Below are 22,558 nucleotides of genomic sequence, written 5' to 3' on the forward strand. Positions count from 1 at the left end.
GTTGACACAAGGTGTAATTGGAGCACCATGATCAATGTGCATACGTGCATGGCTGTGGAGTAAAATCGATATCAGCAACAGCCATGACAATCAACATTTTGCGTTGCCAGTAAGCACATATCGTCCGTCGCCAGCTGACATTGATATCAATAACATATCAAATGAAATTCAATAGTTTGATTTTATACATGAGAATGCTAGGTGAAATCTGAAGCATCAATCAATGTGTTCCTTTCCCCCGCATCGTTGTTAGAGATCATGCTTGTTACTTCATGCTTTCCTACTCAGTACTCACATTCGATGATTTTATAAATCACTCAAATAGGGATTCCAAGACGGTATCAGGCGTAATGGCCTGTTTGACACCTTTGAATTCAAAATACCATCCGAAGGAGGCTACTTGGGCCCTGGAGTCCCTGATACGAAGACAATCAGACCGCACAGTTGAGGAAATTGATGCAAGGGTCAGAGATATAAAGTTATCGATCCCTGAAGCGCCAAGGTTAGCATAAGCTACAAAGAAGGTACTTACGGGCGATGACCAAATGTGGGTAGGACGAAAGTATTTGTCAGAGTTCACGATCTAGATGTAACTTATCTGTTTTGGAAGTTGTTGCAAAAGGCACTTGTCGAAATGTGGGTAGACACTGCCCTGTTTTCCAATCAGCGCACGAGTGCAATCAAAAGTCGTGCGATATGTTTGTTGGACAGTGAGAATTCTCATATCCCGAGAAGGGGCAAGTTGTCTTGAGCTTGGGGTACAAAAGCCCCTACAGAACCCAAGCTCAGAGAAGGATCATACTCATTGTTTGCGAGGCTCCAGGGACGCAGCTTGGCGTTTCTTTTCATCCAATAAATCGGCAAATCGATGAGCGAAACCAAGACACAGGGTTCTCCCCAGTCGAACGGTCAAATACTTCCAAATCAAAAGCTCCGCACAACCTGCAACGCCTGTCAGCAAGCAAAGATACGATGCAGCCACTCTCACCCATGCGATCGTTGCGTAAGTCATGGGTCCGAGTGCGTCTACTCGATCTCGCAACCACTGGGTCGGCCGGCCAAGAAGAAGGGAAACCGGCCGACTGCAGGGGTGCAGACGAGCAGAGCTGGGGCGGAGGCAGGGGACCGTCCGAGGGGGCAGAATGCGACAAGGCCTCCGAGGCCCGCGCTGGCATCGATGAGACGCCGGATAGCCAGAAGAATCAGACCCCAGTCGAGTTTTGAGGAAAGGGGAGAGTCGCGAAGGGGCGATTGTGGCACCGAGGTCACACTTCCGGAGAGTAACGAGGTGCCAATACTCACAGAAGAGATTCCAAGTAAGCACGGACCTATTCCAGTCGTATAAAGCCTTAGAAGTGTCGATAGATGACAGTTGGATTTGGCATCTATAGTTCCATCCAGAGATCGGATCCAGGACCAGGAGATTACCAACTTTGACGCGGGAGCCATCGATACAATCCTGGATATCGACGGCACATCTGGATTCCCGTTTAATCTCCCCAACCTTTCCGATTTCCAAGAGGGTCCCCAAAGTCCAGGGCTCGGGTTTAACTTTTGCATACAGAATTACACTCCCTCCTTCGGTTTGATATCCGACGAGGCTCCCATGCACCAACCCGTGGATGGAGATCCAAGTTCTCTCCGCATAGCTGCGCCGGAAATCTATTCCCGGTCACCCTTTAAATTTGATGCGATTTATCCTTTTTGCCTTGCACCGGACGCAAGACAGGTCTCAGGAACAATCCAGGGACCGTGGCGAATCATGGAATTGCCTTCCAATGAAGTCGCCCACGACCAACTGGACAGCAGTTCCGGTCAATCTCCTTCACCGGAAGAGATTGATTATGAGTCTCTGTCGGAAGATTCATCTTCCACTCGCTGTGACTGCTTTAACTAAGCGCTCGGCAAGGTTGCTCGGGTATGGAGGTAGTATGGTTCACAATGTATTGCTTCATCTGAGGGGGGGGTCTCAATCAACCGAAGGGTAGGTTGGCGTTCGTCACATGCCCTCCTGTTTGTCTGCCATTAATTCTTGTCGGCCGATTTCGCCATCAACCTTCACAGGCCTTACCTCCAAGCTGGCTCCTGGCCATAACTGATGAGACAAAGTAGCGGCTGCCGCCGATTCTTCGGCACATCGAATAGTCGCTGGTGGGACAATCTATCTATGCAAATAGTTAAAAGCTTAATGAATCGGGAACCTCTTGAATCTCTGGAATTGTCCACCATACCATGCCAGCAGACGTATGTGTCATATGTAACTCACATAGTTTTGGTAGTTTTGTCTATTCGAGGGACTTGCTCTCGCATATCGAAACAACCAACCCGTGGGAGTTTGCGGAAATTTATCTGTATCCTGGATTTTCCGTGGAAGCCCACCTTCGAACAAAATCCCGCCGATGCTCCACTTGACCTTATCGATATCCTCTTGGAAGCCAGAACGGCTAGGGGGATTAAACTGAAACAAAAACGAGCCGTGGATGTCCAGAGTTGCATCGATGGTTCCTGAGGTTGACATGAAAGATCGCAGTCTTGTTGGCAACGGCCTAATAAATCACCGAGTTGGAATATAATGGTGCAACTCTGCCGAAAGAGTTGACCTACTGGATTCGTGTGACGGGGATTCGTAAGGGGGAGGCATCACACAAAAAGGCCAATCTCCCCGATCCGGTGTTACACTTGAGAAAAGGTGATATGTCAGCTGGTCTTTCACGGGAGGTTTGAACAATGAAATCACTAGTAATGTTGACTGTCATTTTAGGATGCTGTTCAATCGGTATCATTCAAAAAGATTGTGGTTGGCCATCTTGTGCAATGCTAATACTTGGTAGGAACACTACACTTCGCCGGAGACCAGTTCTCGCTCGTCATGCATTTCACAGCCAAGCCGAATATAGAATGAAAAGTACCATCCTTTTGCGAGACCATTCAGTTAGATCGAACTATTGTCTCCATATGTATCTGCGACGCGATCCGAGAGATTTGGATCATTGGCGGTGGAAGTGTTGGAGTATTTAACACCATCCTCTGGTAATACCTTCTTGATAGGATTTGCACAGTTCCTATTAAATTCCAGCGACATCTGCATTTCATTTCCTCTACTCCTTTCTGTGCACAAAATGATCATTCAATGTTAGGACTATATGAAAAGCGATAGGTATATGAGCCAAGATAATTTCGAAGAGCAATAACATGAATAGTTTTCGGATTCCTACCTGTTGAGGACTCGGCGAACGCTGTTGAGATTGCCGATTGACAACTAGCACAAAAGACCACATGATGGCCAAAGGATGGACATGAAGCTAGAGGTACATTATACCATTGATCGAAAATTAGCTTCAATGCAGCAAATGGAATAAGGATTCCACGCCAATCTGACGTGAGATATATCAGCGCCCACTAGCGAGTTTTGAATCAGACCGAGGGTCTTAGATGACTACCATCGATAGACCAGCAGGCGTGTGTTAGAAACATGCACAACATGTTTCAACCAGACAGATGGGCTAGACCAAGAGATGTATTTTCAATATATTCAATTAAGTGTTATAGAGATACTCACATAAATGGTACCCGAAAATCACACTGCAGAACATATAGTCAAATCGCTTTTCCAAGGTGCCGAGGTCCATTCTCCCAATACACCATTTTTCTATTGCAATTTGATCAACTCGAACCGATCCATCTTCGGAGAAAAAAAGTCTAGCGAGGCCAAGGCTTCTCAAATATCCCAGTCCACTGGGCCCAGCCAATTACTTTTCCTTCAATAGCCCGCTTGATGTCTTTTTTGCTAGTCTTTTCGGGAGCTTGGAACTTTAATGACTCGCTGAGAGCCACAATAGTGAAAACGTAGCGATGTTTCCCATGTCCAAGGGGTGCACCAGCGCCGATATAGGGCAATCCAAGGATATTGGGCACAAAGCGCCACCCGGAAACGGTTTGACGAGATATCTTGGCATGTTCACCAGGCGCGACATCTTTGGGTCCAGCCTTAGTGGTTGAGGCTGGTATCGCCCACAAGAAGCCGTGGTCGATGACAGAAAATGGGATTGGCGCATCAAGATCCTCGCAGAGCAGTATGTATTCCATGACTTCTTGGCGGGAATTGGGAGCGGTCCAGCGTAGGTCAGGAAGGGCACCTCTGCCATCTTCGGCTTTGCAAGTGCAGTCGAGAGGTAGTTTTGATCCTGATGGGCCAACTTCAGTAGCTTCAAGGGTCATATTTGGCTCCCGAAGGTCATTGAAGGCCGGGCAATGGATGATCTGGTATGAATCATGACCGCGAATAGGGTACAGCAACCGACAGAGGATGAATTCGAGATAATGTAAGATTGCCATGGTTGAAAGAGAGAATAGCATGTAGCGTTACTCATTTTATATGAAAGAGAATGGGAAAATTCCTCATGATGTTGAAGTTTGAACTAAATGCGGCTTGATTGGGAAGTTGCCCGGGACCGGCCCGGACTCGGCAAACAGAGCTGAACTTCATGAGCTTTTTAGCGCATATGGTTGGTTAATTCGTTGGACACCGGAAAGAGAGACACGAATCGGAGATATGAATGCTCTCCGGTATTAAGCACTAGGCACGGGTCAATATTTGAAACCCTTTCGGCGTGATTAGAGCAGGTGTTCGTCTCAAGGGTTCGTGTGTACCCCGAGATCTCTACTCCTGGCTTGCATACTTCGATACTATATTGTGTAGCATCAGAAGTTTAGGAAGGCTCGTTCTCAGATCGAGCTGGGGATCGTGGAAGATCTCCTTTGGCCGGTATGATTCCTCTTTCAAGCCTTGGAAATAACTATTGTGGTCATGTCTCAGCATTGACTTCTAGCCTTGACTCACCATAAAGTTGAGAGAGAAATATTTGACGAAGTGATAGGCAAAGAGACTACTTTCGGATGAACTATTGAGATTTGACAGTATCATGGTTGGATGTAAGAATGTACCCAGTTACGATGCAACAACACTGGCATAGCCATTGAACTCCCCTTTCTCCTGGAGAATAATCGGAATCTCATCTTCGGCCAAGGATGCAAATGTCTCCTTCTCCAGGGGCGCCCATCCAAGTTTCCGAAGCCTATTAGCCTTATTCCTCGCGTTTGAGCCTACCACAACCCCCGAGAAACTGCCAAACAAATCTCCATAGTTCTCTTCAGGAATAGTCTTTGGTGTAGACTGGCCAATCTTTCCCGCGTTCTTCAAGATCCGACCAATCTCAGCCGCGCATTGACCCCAAGAAAGTTCCTGGCCATTTTCACAGAAAAAGTATGGGTTTTTTGCAACTTCGTCGATGGGCGTAGACTCCATCCAGTGTAATAAGACCATATATCCACGTGCCAAGTCTTTCACGTGGATCTGGTTCCAAACCGAAAGACCATTGCCGATCTGTCCCGCATATCCATGCTTGATAGAGTACCGGGCGAGAGTGGGCAGCTGGATGGAGAGACGATTTTCCCGAGTGTTTACACCGTATATGACAGGTGGGATCATGATAGCCATTTTCGCATGTGCAGCGAGTTCCTGGCGTGCGTGGACAATGGCGAGATCGATCAGGCGATGGGGAGCGGAATCAGGTAGGGAATCGATTTGGAAGGGTTTCTCGTCGTCAAACACGGTATCGCTCTTGTATTCTCCTGCGGATGTGTCTGCCACCAGACTGGCCCCACTGTTATGGATGTAGATGGTATGTAGTCCCATCTGGCCCCGTTGTCTGACGCCATCAAGGATTGCTTGCACAGATGGAAGGTGATCTGCAGTCGCGGTGTGGAATATGATATCGCTCATAGCCACCTGGGTTTTGATGACTGAGGCATCATCCAGGGTACCAATGACTGCTTTGACGCCTAACTTGGCGAAGTCGGCAACGGCTGATTCTCGGCGGACGAGGGTGGTGACATTGTAGTCTGTTGTGAGAAGCAGATCAATGATCTCGCCGCCAATAAAGCCGGGACCGAGGAGAAAAACAGAACTGGGCATATCGAAGGGATAAACTTCAATGAGTTGGTGTGCGAGAGAACATGACGGGCTCGGCTCGACAAATACAAATATATAAATGAGTACAAGTTGACATCAGCAAGATTTGTAAGACATTGCTGCAAACTCAGCACACCTCCATGGATGATATCTCTTTGAACATGTAATCATGATTATGTCGCCGAGAAGAACAGGTAGGAAAGAAAAAGCCTCATATGCGCGAGATGGCGGGTTGGTTTGTATCGGGGATGAATTGCGCCGAGCAAGACAGGAAAATATTTTGGCCTTTACGTCCTTCTGGTAGGAATCAACCCAACTGGAAATTATAGTGTAATGGTGATTTGAAAGCAGTCGATGAGGTTGCAAAAGGTGGATATAAAAGTCGAGAAATGAAAGGAAGGTCGAAGCGGTCTCTGTAGGGTAAGCGGAGTCCGATCATTTTGAAGAGAGACTTGATTCACTTTCTCTAATTTGAATTGTCTCTGTAGTTTAATTCTATCAATTTTCCTATATATACATGCATACATATTTAACGTACATGTCATTATATTCAAATAGTATAGAAATTGACGATTCTCATAGATCGCGAAATAAGGAATTTCCTAAAAGGGCGCAGATCTTGTCGATCAGTGACATCATGAAATTGCCGTATTTCCGTTACTTCCGCCCGCATCCGTTTGTGCCTGGAATTCTCCAAGGGCTGGGGGAATTTTTGACAATTCCCATCATTCCCTTATGTTATCCTCTGTATTTGGCGCCTTTCAATCACCATCACCCTCGGACGGTGTACCGCAGCGGCCACCACGTTATGTCGGAGAGGATACTACCCCAACCAGCGGACGGGAGATCCTTGGTTGGTATTCATATGGAATTGCGGCCGAAGTCTTCGCGGTTTGTGGCGTAGGTACGTGACAACAGGCCGGATTTTTTGATAATAAACAAGTCATACTTATCCTGTTTTTCTCAGGATCTTTTCTACCTCTTACCCTTGAGCAATTAGCCCGCGAACGAGGCACCCTTCAAACGAGCCGTCTGCCCTGCACTGGACCATCCGCAGGAAACAGCACAAACAATGAAAATGGCCAATGTGTTGTTCCACTCTTTGGCCTGGAGATCAACACGGCTAGTTTCGCCATGTATACCTTCTCGCTGGCAGTGCTTATCCAGGCACTGACTTTGATATCCTTCAGTGCGTTGGCGGATTATGGTATGATTGCAAAAATTCTAGACTGAAATATACCACGGTCGACCAAATTGGGCATGTAAATTAACGGGATCCCGCTCGCATATACAGAGAACAACCGCAAAACATTACTGATGGTATTCGGATTTGCTGGATCGCTTGCTAGCATGTTATTTGTTTTCATCGCCCCGCCCGTTTTCATTCTCGGTTCAATATTGGTCATTGTCAGTGTGACTTGTCTTGGTTCCTCATTCGTCGTTCTGAATTCTTTCCTGCCTGTGCTGGTCGCCAATGATCCTTCTCTCCAATACGGCAAACCGAATGAAGGGGCAGAACTGTCAAGCTTCAACCGCGAGGAGAATGATTCAGAGTGGAATGCATGGGGTGATGATGACAACGATAGTTTGGATGGGCTGCATACTTCGGGTCAACCCGATCGCTCTCCGGAAGATGGTAAGGGAGCACGCACTGCTCCCTCATCTTCGCCGGAGCTGCAGCTATCCACCAAAATATCCTCCAGGGGCATTGGTCTTGGATATTGCGCAGCGGTGTTTGTGCAAATCATCAGCATCATCATGCTGATTACCTTATCGAAAACTTTCCTTGGAAAGGTATCAGCAACGCTTCCCATGCGCTTCGTATTGCTCCTGGTCGGCATTTGGTGGGGCTCATTCACTTTCGTAACTCGCCATTTGTTGAAGACTCGGCCGGGCCCTCCTTTGGATGTCTCCACCGAAGGTACTGCGCGGTGGCGGGCTTGGCTCCGACTGATGGGTTTTGCATGGAAATCTCTCTGGAACACAGTTAAAATAGTGATGAAATTGCGAGAAGTTCTCATCTTTCTCGTTGCATGGTTCCTTCTTTCAGATGCAATGGCGACCGTCTCTGGGACGGCGATACTTTTTGCGCGCACGGAACTTCGATTAAGCACGCCACTGGTCGGACTCCTCTCGATTACCGCCACGGTGTCAGGGATGATGGGCGCGTTTTTGTGGCCACACGTGTCTCGACACTTTGGCCTGCAATCCAATCACACCATAATCTTGTGCATTGTCCTTTTTGAGTTGATTCCGTTATATGGTTTGCTCGCCTATATTCCCTTCATCAAAAACTGGGGGGTAATAGGGTTGCAACAGCCATGGGAGATCTTCCCGCTAGCCATCGTCCATGGCATTGTGTCGGGTGGGCTAGCATCATACTGTCGATCATTTTTCGGACTCTTAATTCCTCCCGGGAGCGAGGCTGCCTTCTACGCTTTGTATGCTGCTACTGACAAGGGAAGCTCATTTATTGGGCCAGCTATTGTGGGTGTACTAGTTGATGCTACCGGGCAAGTCCGGAGTGGCTTTTTCTTTATTGCAATTCTTATAATTTTGCCCATTCCACTGGTGTGGATGGTCAACGCTGACAAAGGTCGAAGTGAAGGTTTAGCGATGGCTGAGACCCTAAACAAGTCACATGAGGGAGAAGAGGAGGCGGAGGGGCTTTTGGCGGGTCATCGATGAAACAAAATTAGAATTAAGACTTGAGAGAGAATGTTTTATGATTCACGGTGTCGAAATATTACGAATATGAATGATGCATAAATTTCTATCAATGGGGGCGAAGAAAAGAAATTCCATGGTCTGGGCGGACTAGTATAAAGGGAAATTTAGATATAGAGAAAATATCATGGAAATACAAGTGAGTCAGCTTCAATCAAAAAAAAAAGAAAAAACTAATTCAGACAAGGTTAATACCAAGCCTTATGCAAAGAGAGACATTAATGGCGAATGGTCTATTATAGCTAGGCAGATCAGATTTTGTTTGCTTGAAGGGTCTCATTTTTTCGAACCAAAGGGAGTTAGTACACCTCGTAAAGGGCACTAACTCACCCAAAATAGAACAGAGCCTCGGAATTTTGGCCCATTCTAAATTTTATGTTACATTGGATTCCATTTTGTTGGATCCTGTCCCAAGAGTCAAGCCTTTTTCTAGTTGATATTTGAACAGCAGTCGGAAAACACGGGTTGGCCTGATCTATCCGTGTGGGGAGAGAGGATTGCTCATTTCCAATGAAAAGTCACTATTGGAAAAAGGGAAGCCTACCGGGCACAAAATTGACCAATGTTAAAGAGCAAACGGTCGCACAGTTTCCACTAAGTGGATACTAAGCCCTGATCAAGGGTCCTCCAGGGTCTTCGAGGCTTGGTTCACTGCAGCCTAGAAAAATAGGACCCCATTCTGGGTGTAAGACCCTCCATATTAGAGGCATTTTAGAGGCATTTCACGCAGGACTAAGACCCTTATTGGGAATTTGCTACGAGACAAGGCTTCTTCGTTTGGTAGCTTAGCCTCATCACAGAAAAAAATATATAACATTCCATAATCCACCCCCTCCCCCTTTCGTGAAAATTCGTTGAGACAATTTACCCTTCATCACATGACGACATACCAATAACATTTCGAGATAAAAATGCTCGCCAGCGTTTTCTTCTCTTCTCTACTATTAATCGCTGGCGCACAGCCATTTGAGCGAGGTCTCACCGTTGAACCAGTGACAGACTGCTCTCAGCTCCCAGCATATAACGATGATACAAAGATAGCCGGCCCTTGGACAGTCAATATCGATTCATGTTACAATGGGACTGCAGCACATGGCAGATGTGCCATCGAGGGTTTCGGATCTAGCTCTGATGTCACACGGGAGCGAGGCGACAAGGGAAATATAATCGAGCATGGATTTGTGAGTCGCCGACCTATTCAACAAATGAACATGAATTCATGAGATGAGTCCTAACGATCAACCAGATCACAATCGTCAGCAACAGCAACAACGTCAAAACCCAATTACGCTGCAACGGCGCCCTCAACGCAATTGAAGCTTACGTCCCCTCGGGTCATGGCCCCCTTGACTGGCACGCCCTCGGTATCAATCACCACCCTAGCACCGGTCGGCTCGTCTGGGGCAGGGACGCCGAGCCTGTACAAGCATACAGACATCATATTCGCGGTCAACCTGTCGAAGGCCTCTTCCTTGGATCGAACAATCAGACCAACTGGGCAGTGCACTCATCTGGGAGGGATGTTAGCATCCAGGACTACAAGCCGTATTGGGTGATGCGACTGATGATTCCAGAGACGACATTCAGAAACGATGAGTTCAGGACTCTGATTCGAATCGATGGGAGCTGAACAGATAGGACTGTCTTCATTCGGTATTCTTTTTTCCTTGCATTTTCGCAGCGGCTTTTGTCTTTTCTTTTACTATACCCATTTCAAGCATACCAGGCGTCGCGTTGTATTTTTCATTCATTTCTCATTGAAAGCGCTTTCTTTTGATAATATTCAATCCAAAATCAGATATACCCATGACTTCCATTCCACTGGTAAGCTCCACATCGTTAGATTGAATCCTTGTCCACCGCGATCGTCCAATGGGCTTTCAATGAGGAAAAAGGGCTCATCTCCATTGTATTCAGTGGGTCGGGATCATTGTCCTCGCTGGATCCGGTGGACTGATCTGTGGTCCCTTCGAGATCTCGGCCTGAACCGGATCGGCGCCATCCCGCCTAGTCGCAATGTGATGATGTTCGCACTGACCAATAGATATCTGAACCAGAACTTTCCTCACTTTTCGTGCATTTTCTATCCATGTATCGCTCATTCACATGTTGTCGCGATGTGGTCTATCTTATGATCTACCTGCATCGCCAAGCAGCTAAACCGGACCGGACCGATCATCATGTCAGACCCCAAGCCTACCTACAAATGAGGTGTAAGCTAGCGCTTCAAGTCAGCCAGTTGAGGAGATCTTGGTGAAATTTATCTGCTTCCAGGGCGGGCAAAAATTTTCTAGTACTTGTTCACACTAACAGAACATACCTGATTATGTTCTTTGCTGAAGGAGCTTGCCCAGAGCCCCTACGACCTTCTAATGGAGCCTATAGGCTTCAACTGGTCGCAATATCGTCCAAAAGATATGAGGTAGGGTGGCATCCTGTTTGGATGTGAAGTGGCTATTGCGTATGAAGCATTTATAATAAGTCATAGAGCGGACTTTATGCTAGTTGATTGATGGGATTGGGAGAATATTCCATAGAGATCTTATGTTCAAAGCTCGGGCCGAACTTCCAGAGGGAATGTGACTCTTCCACCAAAGCAGCTGCCCAGAGCTTAAATTTTACAGGTGGGCTTCAGATAAACCACTGGTGAGCACAACAAACCCTGTAATGAAAGCAATAGCGGCAAAGGACCTGACAGTGTCCAACCCTTGACTCGCTGGCTTCAATATGCATTATTTTCGTATCTTTAATTCGCTCTGAACAATAATCCATCCAAATTCGCCTACATCCTCAAAACGTTCATACACATGGCATCTGACAGTTGATCGAAGGGAAACGGCTTCAATGATACCTTAAATTATGATGCGCTTCCAAAATTTAGTGTTAAAATTCAACATCGGCGTAAACCTCCGTTTCACGAAGGGAATAGGCTCATTTTCCCCATTCCGGGGGCGTCAACACCAATACGGCTGGGCCCAATCAGAGCATCTCCTCGCATACCCCAGCCTCGCTTCCCCGGACACTAATCATGTTGAGCGGTTGAATTCCTCCAGGGATTATTGTTAAAGCCATGATTGTTTCTTATAGGTGCAAAATTATTACAACCACCATGTCTGACATTCCAAAGTTGGTCTAGGCGCGTTAGCTAACATATCGTACAATCGGAACTATGTCGTTGTCACTCTATTTCTTGATGAAATTAGCCTGAATCCCCGAGATGGGCTGATAGTGATCCAGTGACTCGCTCTTAACATGCGCTTTGTTTCTCCGCACGATTTCCGAATGCAAGCTAATGCACGTGGATCAACCTCCTTGTCGGAAGCATGTCGCGACATATATAGATGATGATGTCCCCTCTGATTTAGACACCTGCAGCTAGGGGATATTTCGAATGTCTCACAGCTGATTAATTGGATATCTTCCCCTATTGTGCCTTCATAATGGCGACCGCTGCCGATACCGCGATCGCGCTGGAGAAGACCGCAGCCCACCATGTCGAGGATACATTGGGCCACGGCGCCATCTTCGAGGCCAAGCAGGCCACTGAAGATGAGCATTCGCAGACCCTCATGCAGGCCTTGCGTGAGAACCGCAAGGCAGTGATGTGGTCTGTCTTGATCTCTATGACCATTGTCATGGAGGGATATGATACCATTCTCATGGGCAACTTCTTCGCCTACCCCGAATTCAACAAGAAATATGGACAGTATTATGGCGACGACATCGGATGGCAAGTTTCGGCACCGTGGCAGACTGGTTTGAGCATGGCCAGTACAGTTGGATGCATTTTTGGTTCGTCATCCATCTGTCTCTCCCTCCCAAATGATTAACACTGACGCGATCATAGGGGGTATCTTGAATGGATACTGTGCGTCCAAGTACGGATACCGAATCGTGATGGTCATCGCCCTCGCTTTCTTGACATGTTTCATCTTCATCACTGTCTTCGCCAATTCCGCAGCTGTCCTGTTGGTCGGGCAAATCTTCTGTGGATTCTCCTGGGGAGTCTTCGCAACCCTCGGCCCAGCATACGCATCTGAAGTCTGCCCAACCAACCTGCGAGGTTACCTCACAATCTACGTCAACCTGTGCTGGGCCATCGGTCAGCTAATTGCGTCAGGCGTATTATATGGACTCGTCGACCGATCCGATCAATGGTCCTACCGGATCCCCTTCGCCCTGCAATGGATCTGGCCAGTGCCTCTGATCGCAATTTGCTGGCAGGCACCCGAGAGTCCTTGGTGGCTTGTTCGCAAAGACCGCCTTGAAGACGCGAAGCGCAGCATCCGTCGACTGGGCGGCAGCAAGACCGAAGAGCAAATCAACGGACAGCTCGCGATGATGGTGCATACAATCAAGCTTGAGGCTGAGATCGAGGCCGGTACCACCTATTCTGACTGCTTCAAGGGTGTCGATCTTCGTCGTACGGAGATCTGCTGTTTGACTTTCGTCGGTCAGATCTTGTCGGGTAGTACGTTCGCCTACTCGCCTGTGTATTTCTTCAAACAGGCAGGCATGGCCACAGGCCGTTCTTTCCAGCTTGGCGTTGGTTGCACAGGTGTGGCCTTCGTTGGAACTTGTCTTTCCTGGTGGTTGATCACAGGCTTCGGTCGCCGAACCCTATATGTCTGGGGCCAGGGCATCCTATGCGTAATACTGTTCCTAATCGGTATCCTTAATGCTGCATCGCACACAACTGGCGCGATGTGGGCACAGGCTGTATTGTGCTTTTTGTGGCTCTTCACCTATTCGTTGACAGTTGGACCTATCGCATACGCCATTGTATCAGAGATGTCATCTGTGCGATTACGTCCGCTGACAGTTTGCCTTGCACGTACTGCCTACCAGATCATCAATGTGGTATCCCAGGTTTTGGAACCGTACTTTATGAACCCAACAGCATGGAACGCGTCCGGTAAAACTGGGTTCTTTTGGGGTGCCACTGCCCTAGTTGCCTTCCTGTGGGCATTCTTCCGTCTGCCGGAGCCAAAGGACCGTACATATGCGGAGCTTGATATCTTGTTTGCGACAAAAGTCTCGGCTCGGAAATTCGCGTCGACCCACGTTGATGCTTATGGTGTCGCACCATCGTCGTCGCAAGAAGGGCTTGTGCGCGAGCAGACAACCCATGAAACGAAACAGTGAAACGAAACAGTATAATAGGGGATCCCTTTTTGTGCAAATGCAATTAGCAAATTTGAGTATAGCTGTGTTTGCTGGAATTACATCTTCGCCTTGGGCTTGTATTGAGGCATTCAGTGTGAGCTCTTCATTGCGTATGTATGAAACAGGCGTATTTTGCAAGTTACTGTATCTTTCTAGCCAGGAAGAACAGCGTATCAGTAACACGAGCCGGGTTCGGTAATTATCGACGACGCTAGAGTAGAGGGCCGCAATAACAAGGCTACACTAGCGCGAGACTAAAGGACCAAAAAGGGGGAAATCGTTAGTCACTTTTTGCGCTCATCCTCGTAAAATTATTGGCCCACTGTGATTTAAATCCCGGAAGTAAAGGTGTTTTGTCTTTGATTAGATCGATATCAACTGGCACGAAAATACCAAAAATAAATAAAACACCAAGACAGTGGCAAGGAAAATCTCTATATTATACGTTTTGAGGCGACTCACTGTAAATCTGAAACATCCATTAACCATAATGTATAGTGGACCTTTCTTGTTACCCCATTTGAGATGTGTAGGGAAATCATCTCGTTTCAGCGGCCCAATTCCCCACCATCGTGATCGTCTCTTTGTTGATCATTCCTCCAATGGATTGAGCACAAAGGAGGCCTCTGCATGAGAGTAATAGTGCATGTTTTGATATTGGGAGGAAGAAGTGGGGGAAAAAATGAAGTAAATAATTAAGTCTCAATTATTCAAGTGGACATACATAGTCCCATTTGTTTGGTCGTATAATAATATAGTACATGAAAATGATTATAAAAAGGGGTGTCATGAATTACGCACAGACACGCGAACAGACCTCTCGACTCTCCAGCCGGGAGCGTCAGAATCGGGGTCACTATACGGATTCAGATCTTCTTCGGAGCTAGTCGCTTTTTGGCGGCCCATTATAGTGGTTGTGATTCCGTGGCAGTCATCACTCTCGGTACCCGTCCATAGCTGGTGCGCGTCGTCGCGCGCATCGGGCTTGGACCTTGAAGAGCGGTGGAATCCACCGCCGATGTTGCTGGATAAAGGAAATGACGGAGGCGTGCGGCTAGGACCTGCGGAGGATCCGTCGCGGAGGAATCGGACAAGTGGGCGAAGAGTTGTTAGGCAGCCGGCCGTGATGCCGAGGCCAGCTTCGACATTGGACCAAATGGAAATTTGATAAGTATTGTCTGTGGTTGTTAATTTCATCTAATGACGCTAAAGTTGGATCCAAGAATTGGAGACACATACATAGGAATTCCACGTCTTGGTAGTGATGAACGAAGGGAATTCGAATAATGACCGCGGCACTTGCACTAAATGGATTCGGTTAGTTTGCCGCCAAATAAATTAAAAATAAAGTGCCGAGGGATCACGAACATGCAACCGATTCCTAAAATGCCGACAATGGCACACTTCGTTCGGTTATTCATGCGTAAGTTCCAAATCAACGCCACAGGCAGTAATCCAATCGTAAGATCTGTAATGGCCGCGCCGACACTGTACATGTATGCGATACCGATGAGGACATGGTTACTGACGCATGTGCCCGATGCCCCAGGTTGCGATCGGTTCCAGAAAAAGTCGACGGGGGTGCATTGAAACATGGTGAAAAAGAAAAAAACGATGCCAATAGCTGTGGCGAGCATCATAGCGGCGTAAAGAATGTAGGCGTGGATGCGGTCCACAGTGATTCGGAGAAGGGCGATAATAATCGAGAGTTTGGCGGCAACGCAAGTCATTACGTAGAAGAGTTGAGCTACCCACCAGCACTAGAAGAATGTGAGCTTGCAACTTCAAGGTAGTCAATGGATCATAGACATAGTCGTACCAACATTGCGCGGTGGAAGTCATTTTCCTTTCCGGGTTGGGAAAAATAAGCTAATGTTCTGCCCAATCCATATTTGCATGCGATGATTCCACAGATCGCGAAGACCAAGTTGAGCCCCTGTATAAGTTGAGATCAGGGATTGATCGCGGAAGCTTGAGGTATAACTTACCATGGCCACAACCATGACACCATCATCCCACCCAAAAGCACGAACAATGCGAGTGCGCACAAAACATCTCAAGATGACGCTTACCAATGAGAGGCCGAGAAAAATAGAGGTAACGATCAAGATAGCCCTACTCCGACTATTATCGAGGTTGATATCACTTGACTCGGCTTCCATGGTGAATGAGCAGAGGGCATGGGGATCCCATCCGCACTGGCAAAGAAAGTCCCAAGGAGAATCAACACGACAAAATGGGGAGGCCCGTCATGATTTTATTCAAAGATCACCGGCAATTCTGGCTTGAGTAAACTTTAGCTCTAGACCCCGAGTCCGTTAAAGTGGGCACTTGGCGAGAGAAAATACAATATTGTACCATGGGAATAACCCTTGCAGTGCGGATTAACTAACTTGAATCCGCACTCCGTAACTACTCCGTAGTGGGGTTGTGTATTGAATCGTAGGGTCGAGTTTATTCGATGGATCGACATGCGTGACGAACCAAAAAGGCAACAGTACACGCTAAAAGTTTCGGCAATTTGGGGTAAGACTCAGAACCGGAAGACTGTTTATATCTGCTTCAGTTTTCGCCCAATTGCACTATTTATGTTGTTAGTATTCCGTACTCGCATACTGTTTTAAAATGTTCCGGTATACACTATGGAGTAGTGTACATAGAGTTAGTGAGATGTACATACTGAGTGATTGTCAGGAGCTTATTTTTCAATCCTGTTACGGTTCGAACCAAACCGGCGTAGGAGCCGCATCGGTCACACGATACCAAACAATGACAAAGTTTAAAACTCCCCTCAATTGATCCAACAGGCAGTGACGTAAATTTCTAGAATACGGGCTTTTCGTCTCGGCAACGTGGAGGGGCGCACTAATTTTGTAGTACCATGGATCTGATATTTCTAGCTTTAGATTTGTGTGGAACTCGGTTTTTTAATATTCTTTTTCTACCGGCATAAGTACTTTTCACACTCTTCATTTGTTGGACCGAGACAATAATGTATATTAATATACTTATTTTGATTAGCACATAAAACATAGTGCGTTTTCATCATCTTTATAGAGGAGTTCATCATATAATAACAAGCCGAGGCCGAGTTCTTAGGACTTCTACCCCAACCTTGGAACACCTAAAAATGCACCTTCCCAATTGGGATAAGCACCATCCCTTTAACACTCTCCACCAAAAGATCTCCCCAAGTTACATGCATTATTAGGGACGGCTGGGTTGCTTTTAATGTTTTATTAAGTTACAATGATCTTCGCGATCTCCCAAGCGAGTCTGCCCGTGCGCGCCTATTCAGAAGCTAGGTCCGCCACAACCAATTTTTGGCGCGCTGAGGCGTCAACTTCTCGTGATGGATGCGTATATCTTGAGCCTTAATTGTGGTGACGGCTTTTGAGTTCTCTTCGGTCCATGCAGATCATACCGGTAATTTTCCTTGGCGGTGAGAATAGACCTGCGAATGGGAATGGAAAATTGCACACAAGTTTGCAAGAAGTTTTGTTTTATCTTTTTATATAGCATCATAATATACATTCAATGACCATGATGTACCTAAACTGCATACACTAGCCCAGATGAACTGCCGAGCTTTCCAGGCGGATCTGAGTTTCCACCAGTGGAGTCGACCCGAGTTTGCGACTGTCTGGAACCCTCGGCTAGTAGTAGTACATAGGAATCGAATACATTTCCCTTTCCGTCAAATTCTTCACGCGGAAGCACTAGGCGAAGAGCTAAACATGGTACCACTGGGAGCAGAGCCACTTGGGGCACCACCGCCGCCGCTACCGCTGCCGCCGGCAAACGAGCTATCCTCATTTTCGTGGCCACCATCGGCATCATAATACGCCGCAATACTGTAGTAAGAGTTGTCGGTGAAATCGGCTGTCGCATTGATTCCGATTTGGATCCATGCGAACAAACCATCGTCGAGGTTATCTCCAAGGTAAATGTACTCCGGAAAGGGGTCGTAGGCACTGTCAGCCTGTTCGATGCTCCACATGTCTTCGGCGTTCGAAGTCACGTTTTGGGTGTTCGTACTGTAGGGATAGGTCTCCTCAACGGCGGAGCGGAGTACCTCGTTCCAGAATAGCTGGCCGATGTGGGCGACACTGCCAGTGCCAACCTCGAGGGTCTTGTTGGGAAGAAGGGTTGCGTTCAGGTGGGTAAGAAGGTGGGTGTGCGTCGCACGACCTTCGTAGTGGCCGGGAAAGATGCTTTCGAAGGTAGCCACACCGTCACGGTCGGTTTGCTGAATACCGCGCAGGTAGGTAGAGTCCCAGCCATCGGCAGCATAATTGCCAGACTCTGAGATACCACTGTTGGGGCCAAGTTCAGTCAGAAAGTGCTCTTGTTTCATTGACAAATCCAAAGCTTGCGGAGAAACTTTGTTGAACATACCTATACACACCGGTGGCATTGGCCTGCCAGATATCGACCAGTGCACCAGGCACAGGCTTGCAAGTGTTGATGTCGATGTACTGCACCTCAAGGAAAACATCGACGCCTTCTGAGTATAGCTCTTCCTTCACATTCTGGCGCACGACCTCTCCCCAAACATAGTAGGGGCCATCGGTGATAGTAGGGGACAGAATGCAGCTTGTATTAGCAGCAAAAATGACAGACTCTGGGGTAGCAGGGCTGTAGTCCAAGAGGCTAGTACGGTTGTGGTCGATGGCCTCCCACTTCTCCAGAGCAGCTAGGTTGCGACGCCATTTCTGAGGGGCTTGAAACATGTTAGCCAGTAGGCCCCGGGTGGGAAGTACCGCTACTTACTCGCAGTGATGCCGCGCTTCTGACGGAGCTTTTGGACAGTACGAGAACGACGGGCGATACTACGCTTGTGGAGTTCACGCGCGTGAATGGTGCTTTCGCAACCACCAAGGGAGCGCTTTGCGTGGGCAGCCATGGCATCACGAGTATGGATCTCGCGCTTCAGGACATGGGGATCATGCTTTTCGCCTGGATGGGCGATAGCAGGGGCTGCCAAGAATGCAGCTGCGACGGCAAGGAATTTGGAAAGCTGAACCATTGTGAATATTGGGCAGGGCTGGGTTGATGGATTTCTCTTTGGGACCCGGGCCGTGACATCTTAGATTTATACATCACTGCGGCCCTTCAATCATGTCATCGGCCGCGTGTCGCTCTGAACAAGATTGGGATTTTCAAAGGAGAGAAGTATAGCTGTTACTGCATGTCTAATGCCCTAGACCTGAATGGCAGCGATTCCGGGGCTTTGTCGGCACAATGGCTGCTTGGCGCCGCGTCAACTTTTGCTGAAAGTCGGGTGTTGGCACACCTTGCCCCACGAGGTTAATCGATTCAAGAAATGATCGCCCAGCCACGACGAATCATCATCAGTCAATTGGAAACAAAGTGTTTTAAGCAGGGATTGAAAGTGTCGACCTCATATCCACAATTGTGAAGACGCGGTGGCTGATTAAGCGGAAATGGAAGCACCGAGACCTCAGCGTTTAGTAGCATTAGACACCATTGGAAGCAAATTCCTTGGAGTCTGGATTCTCAATAGATTGCAAGTATGCGCCAGATTGAGCGGGACATGAGGCCCCGAGACGCCCCCCTGGGCAGAAATGAGTCTCGACATATGACACTTATTATAGAAGATTGTGGTTAGCTTGCCAGGCTGGTCATCGTAACTATATTGTAAGTGGTGCGTTCTGCACAACTACCTAGGTAATTGAATATTGGGTCGAATTCTGAGTGGTAAGGCTAATTTCAATTTGCCATTGTTGAACTTTTCGAAATTGTACGTAGGCCAATTCATCGCAATTAAAGTGACTGCCTACATTCCCTTGGCGCAACGAGGCCTGTGGGGTAATGATGATCAATCTCGAACATCGCACTGGAAGACGGCTGCATTGAATGTCCACATAACTCTTCAGGGGCGTGAATGTTTTGAATTCCTGATTCAGACCAAGTTCATCCCAAGTTGGTGCAAAGGTATAGTGATACACACTTGTTTCACGTATACATTACTTTGGAGTCACAAAGTAGGATGCCAAAAGAAATTTAAACAAAATCAGGAAAATAGAGATATCGATGATACTGTTTCTGGGAGTAATCTATGTAGTTAGCAACCGCAAGACAATACATATGGGAACGATTTTAACTATGTACTTCCACATATGATCTCAATTGCAGGTACAGATGAGCCATGATCAAAGACGTAATTGTGTTAGGACATAGTTTTACCAACGTACTCCGTGCTGTGCAATAGCTCGCTGCCTAGATTTTGTTTGAAAAGAGTGAGTCCACCTGGGCAGGAGTGAAGCAGTGCAAGAGCTAAGCCATATTCTATAATTGTATGCATAGCTAATGCAGCCCTTCCATGTCTGTTTTGCCATTGAAAGCAAAGATAGGACTCACCCCACAATATTCGCGTTTGATTGACATAAAGGGTGGGGTGCTGAGCCAGAACAAAATATCACTCCGGCAAACTTGCAGATACATATGGTCCAACTGTGTAAACCGAAAGCATCATACATGCGTTGGAAGCATCATTCAAATTCACACACTAGAGGAGTGCCTTCACACCTCCGTCTTTCCTGAAGCCTCATCCTTCTCCACATCATCACCAGGATCCCACATAGATTCACGCATGAAAGGGCTTCTACGCCTAATCTCGGGCCCTTTCAGTACAAGCACCACAGGAACAACCGAGAGGGCAATTCCGACAAATCCAAGCAAAGAGCCAGCCCAGCCATATCCCAGTGTGTCAAACAGTTCGAAAGAAGCGAGGGGGAGGAAGGCACCAAAAGTATTACGACCCAGCGAGGCAGCCGACAATGCCGATGCCGCATATTTCTCATAAGCATCAGTCAAATAATTGACGACGGCCATGTATATAGAGTAAATCCCCACTCCGGTACACCCGATTCCAAGTGTTGGAACAATCCAATGAACGGATCCATTTCCGACACTGGCCCAACCATACCAGAAGAGCCCAGCTGCAAATAAAAGACTCCCCGGTATAGAAGTGTACAGCCGAGCCTCTGGAATTGCTTTCCCAGGGCGGTCCCGATTTCGGCGAGCAGAATTGAGATAGATCCAGTCCTGAATAGGATTGAATACTGTGCCTATCACAGCACCCACTGAGATGGCTAGTTGAACTAGACCAGTTTGGAATGTATCCCAACCATAGTTTGCACTAAAAGTTTGCGCGACGCTCGAGAAGAAGAGGAATAGAATTCCCCACGCAAAGCTCACCCAAAGGGTAAAGAAAATCACGACAGGCTCGGTGACTAGCATCCGGGTCGGGCGCTCGAACGAAACTTGCATGAGTTTCCAAACACTTGTGGTGTTCAAGTCTGCTTCGGCGTAGATTGGGCGACCGGTTTCCTTGCGAAGCTTTTTAGCTCTCTTCTTTAAGATGACATCGGCACGGGTCTCGCGAAGAATGAACCAGAATACCGGGATCAAGGCCGCGTTATAGATGATCTGAATATAAAAAATCCTGTAATTTCATCAGCAAACTGTCAAATTCCATTCGACAAAGTAAAGATTGAGCCTTACCATCTCCATGGGTCGCTTTTATGAATTTGTTGAATCGCTGCTCCGATGAACGGACCTAAAGCGATTCCAACGACACTAGTGAAACCAAATAGAGACATTGGTAAGCTCCGAGCCTTGTCACCATACCAGACATCGCTGATACTTCCTCCTACGATATTGATTGATACTGAGGACGCACCACCACCGAAGAATCGAGTAACGACCAGTGTGGCAAAGTTCTGTGCAAACGCAGAAGGGAAAAGCGAGACGACAAGGATAAAATATGCCACGAAGTAGCCAGGCATACGCCCCGACGACTCAGTAAGCGGAACAAAGATAAGCGGCCAAAACGCAGCACCCATGTTCCACGAGGTCGTGGCCCATGCAAGGTTGGGAAAAGGTTCATTTTGGACATGGAATTGCTGTTCCATGTAGTTATTTCCGGCGCCATAAGATCCAGCCGGTAAACCTGTGAGAATAGAGCTTAAAATGGTTAGATTCGGTTTGATCAAAGAATCAAAGAAAAGAGAAGAACAAGAAAGAAACGAAGAAAACGAGACATTGTAAACCAATGGTTAACTCACATGAAGCAAATAGTCAGTGTCAGGATCCATTTGTATTTGTTGCTCCAATTGAACCTATGATCGTCAATGAAGCTGCCCTCACAACAATGGTCCTCAAACTTACGGGTTATCCGGGTCATCAGGACCACTCCACGTATGGATTTCAATATCTTGGCTACCACGTAGAGGGTGACGGCCGACATGACCGATATGACTGTCTCGGTGGAAAAATGATCGCACTCTGCCCATGATCAGCTCAGCTAGATCATTTATTGGAATTTTGAGTCTTACCTTGACCCAAATGAATCGTCAAATTCGTTATGATGCAGAGTACTCGCTGTAGATGATCGTTGTATAGGCGGCCCACCCTCTCGAACTGGCTCAGTAGAAGGAATTCCCTCCGCTTGATTCTCCATACTTGCAATTCACAACCAAAAATGCTATTAGGATATCTGGGAAGCTTTCAAAAGGGTCTTAAGAGCTTCTTTTGTTTCCATTCCAATGCTGAGTCAACGACTTTACATTTTGAGCTCATGATGCCTGTCGTCTTCGTCATATCTGAACCTCTTTTTTTCTTTCTCTCTTTGTTCTATTTTCTTTTGACATACGCTTTTTATGAAGG

At 47.2% G+C, this 22,558-nt stretch overlaps 10 protein-coding genes across 10 annotated transcripts; 4 read left to right on the forward strand and 6 right to left on the reverse strand.

Moving 5' to 3' along the window:
* Positions 1-990: 990 nt before the first annotated feature.
* Positions 991-1,897, forward strand: N7529_003385 (uncharacterized protein; the record flags this gene model as incomplete). Its single annotated transcript, XM_057238912.1, has 2 exons — positions 991-1,217; positions 1,402-1,897. 2 exons carry the CDS (start codon positions 991-993, stop codon positions 1,895-1,897), a joined length of 723 nt encoding a protein of 240 aa, XP_057101523.1.
* Positions 1,898-1,999: 102 nt separating this feature from the next.
* Positions 2,000-2,518, reverse strand: N7529_003386 (uncharacterized protein; the record flags this gene model as incomplete). The annotated part of the gene is made up of 2 exons (XM_057238913.1): positions 2,000-2,161; positions 2,267-2,518. 2 exons carry the CDS (start codon positions 2,516-2,518, stop codon positions 2,000-2,002), a joined length of 414 nt encoding a protein of 137 aa, XP_057101524.1.
* A 1,181-nt stretch (positions 2,519-3,699) lies between these two features.
* On the reverse strand, positions 3,700-4,335 carry N7529_003387 (YbhB/YbcL family Raf kinase inhibitor-like protein; the record flags this gene model as incomplete). The annotated part of the gene is made up of 1 exon (XM_057238914.1): positions 3,700-4,335. One exon carries the CDS (start codon positions 4,333-4,335, stop codon positions 3,700-3,702), a length of 636 nt encoding a protein of 211 aa, XP_057101525.1.
* A 613-nt stretch (positions 4,336-4,948) lies between these two features.
* Positions 4,949-5,974, reverse strand: N7529_003388 (Phosphatidylethanolamine-binding protein PEBP; the record flags this gene model as incomplete). Its single annotated transcript, XM_057238915.1, has 1 exon — positions 4,949-5,974. The coding sequence occupies one exon, from the start codon at positions 5,972-5,974 to the stop codon at positions 4,949-4,951; it is 1,026 nt and encodes a 341-aa protein (XP_057101526.1).
* A 732-nt stretch (positions 5,975-6,706) lies between these two features.
* N7529_003389 (uncharacterized protein) lies at positions 6,707-8,659 on the forward strand (the record flags this gene model as incomplete). Its single annotated transcript, XM_057238916.1, has 3 exons — positions 6,707-6,875; positions 6,939-7,178; positions 7,266-8,659. 3 exons carry the CDS (start codon positions 6,707-6,709, stop codon positions 8,657-8,659), a joined length of 1,803 nt encoding a protein of 600 aa, XP_057101527.1.
* Positions 8,660-9,609: 950 nt separating this feature from the next.
* N7529_003390 (uncharacterized protein) lies at positions 9,610-10,328 on the forward strand (the record flags this gene model as incomplete). The annotated part of the gene is made up of 2 exons (XM_057238917.1): positions 9,610-9,879; positions 9,945-10,328. 2 exons carry the CDS (start codon positions 9,610-9,612, stop codon positions 10,326-10,328), a joined length of 654 nt encoding a protein of 217 aa, XP_057101528.1.
* Positions 10,329-12,138: 1,810 nt separating this feature from the next.
* Positions 12,139-13,843, forward strand: N7529_003391 (uncharacterized protein; the record flags this gene model as incomplete). The annotated part of the gene is made up of 2 exons (XM_057238918.1): positions 12,139-12,490; positions 12,546-13,843. 2 exons carry the CDS (start codon positions 12,139-12,141, stop codon positions 13,841-13,843), a joined length of 1,650 nt encoding a protein of 549 aa, XP_057101529.1.
* An 807-nt stretch (positions 13,844-14,650) lies between these two features.
* N7529_003392 (putative integral membrane protein) lies at positions 14,651-16,026 on the reverse strand (the record flags this gene model as incomplete). The annotated part of the gene is made up of 5 exons (XM_057238919.1): positions 14,651-15,042; positions 15,104-15,168; positions 15,233-15,624; positions 15,684-15,800; positions 15,853-16,026. The coding sequence occupies 5 exons, from the start codon at positions 16,024-16,026 to the stop codon at positions 14,651-14,653; spliced, it is 1,140 nt and encodes a 379-aa protein (XP_057101530.1).
* Positions 16,027-17,570: 1,544 nt separating this feature from the next.
* Positions 17,571-18,893, reverse strand: N7529_003393 (intradiol ring-cleavage dioxygenase; the record flags this gene model as incomplete). The annotated part of the gene is made up of 3 exons (XM_057238920.1): positions 17,571-18,180; positions 18,263-18,587; positions 18,638-18,893. The coding sequence occupies 3 exons, from the start codon at positions 18,891-18,893 to the stop codon at positions 17,571-17,573; spliced, it is 1,191 nt and encodes a 396-aa protein (XP_057101531.1).
* Positions 18,894-20,410: 1,517 nt separating this feature from the next.
* Positions 20,411-22,352, reverse strand: N7529_003394 (uncharacterized protein; the record flags this gene model as incomplete). The annotated part of the gene is made up of 4 exons (XM_057238921.1): positions 20,411-21,335; positions 21,395-21,856; positions 22,061-22,177; positions 22,228-22,352. 4 exons carry the CDS (start codon positions 22,350-22,352, stop codon positions 20,411-20,413), a joined length of 1,629 nt encoding a protein of 542 aa, XP_057101532.1.
* Between the last annotated feature and the right edge of the window lie 206 nt (positions 22,353-22,558).

This window comes from Penicillium soppii (assembly GCF_028829465.1).
Source record: "Penicillium soppii strain IBT 18220 chromosome Unknown utg000003l, whole genome shotgun sequence".
NCBI lineage: Eukaryota > Fungi > Ascomycota > Eurotiomycetes > Eurotiales > Aspergillaceae > Penicillium > Penicillium soppii.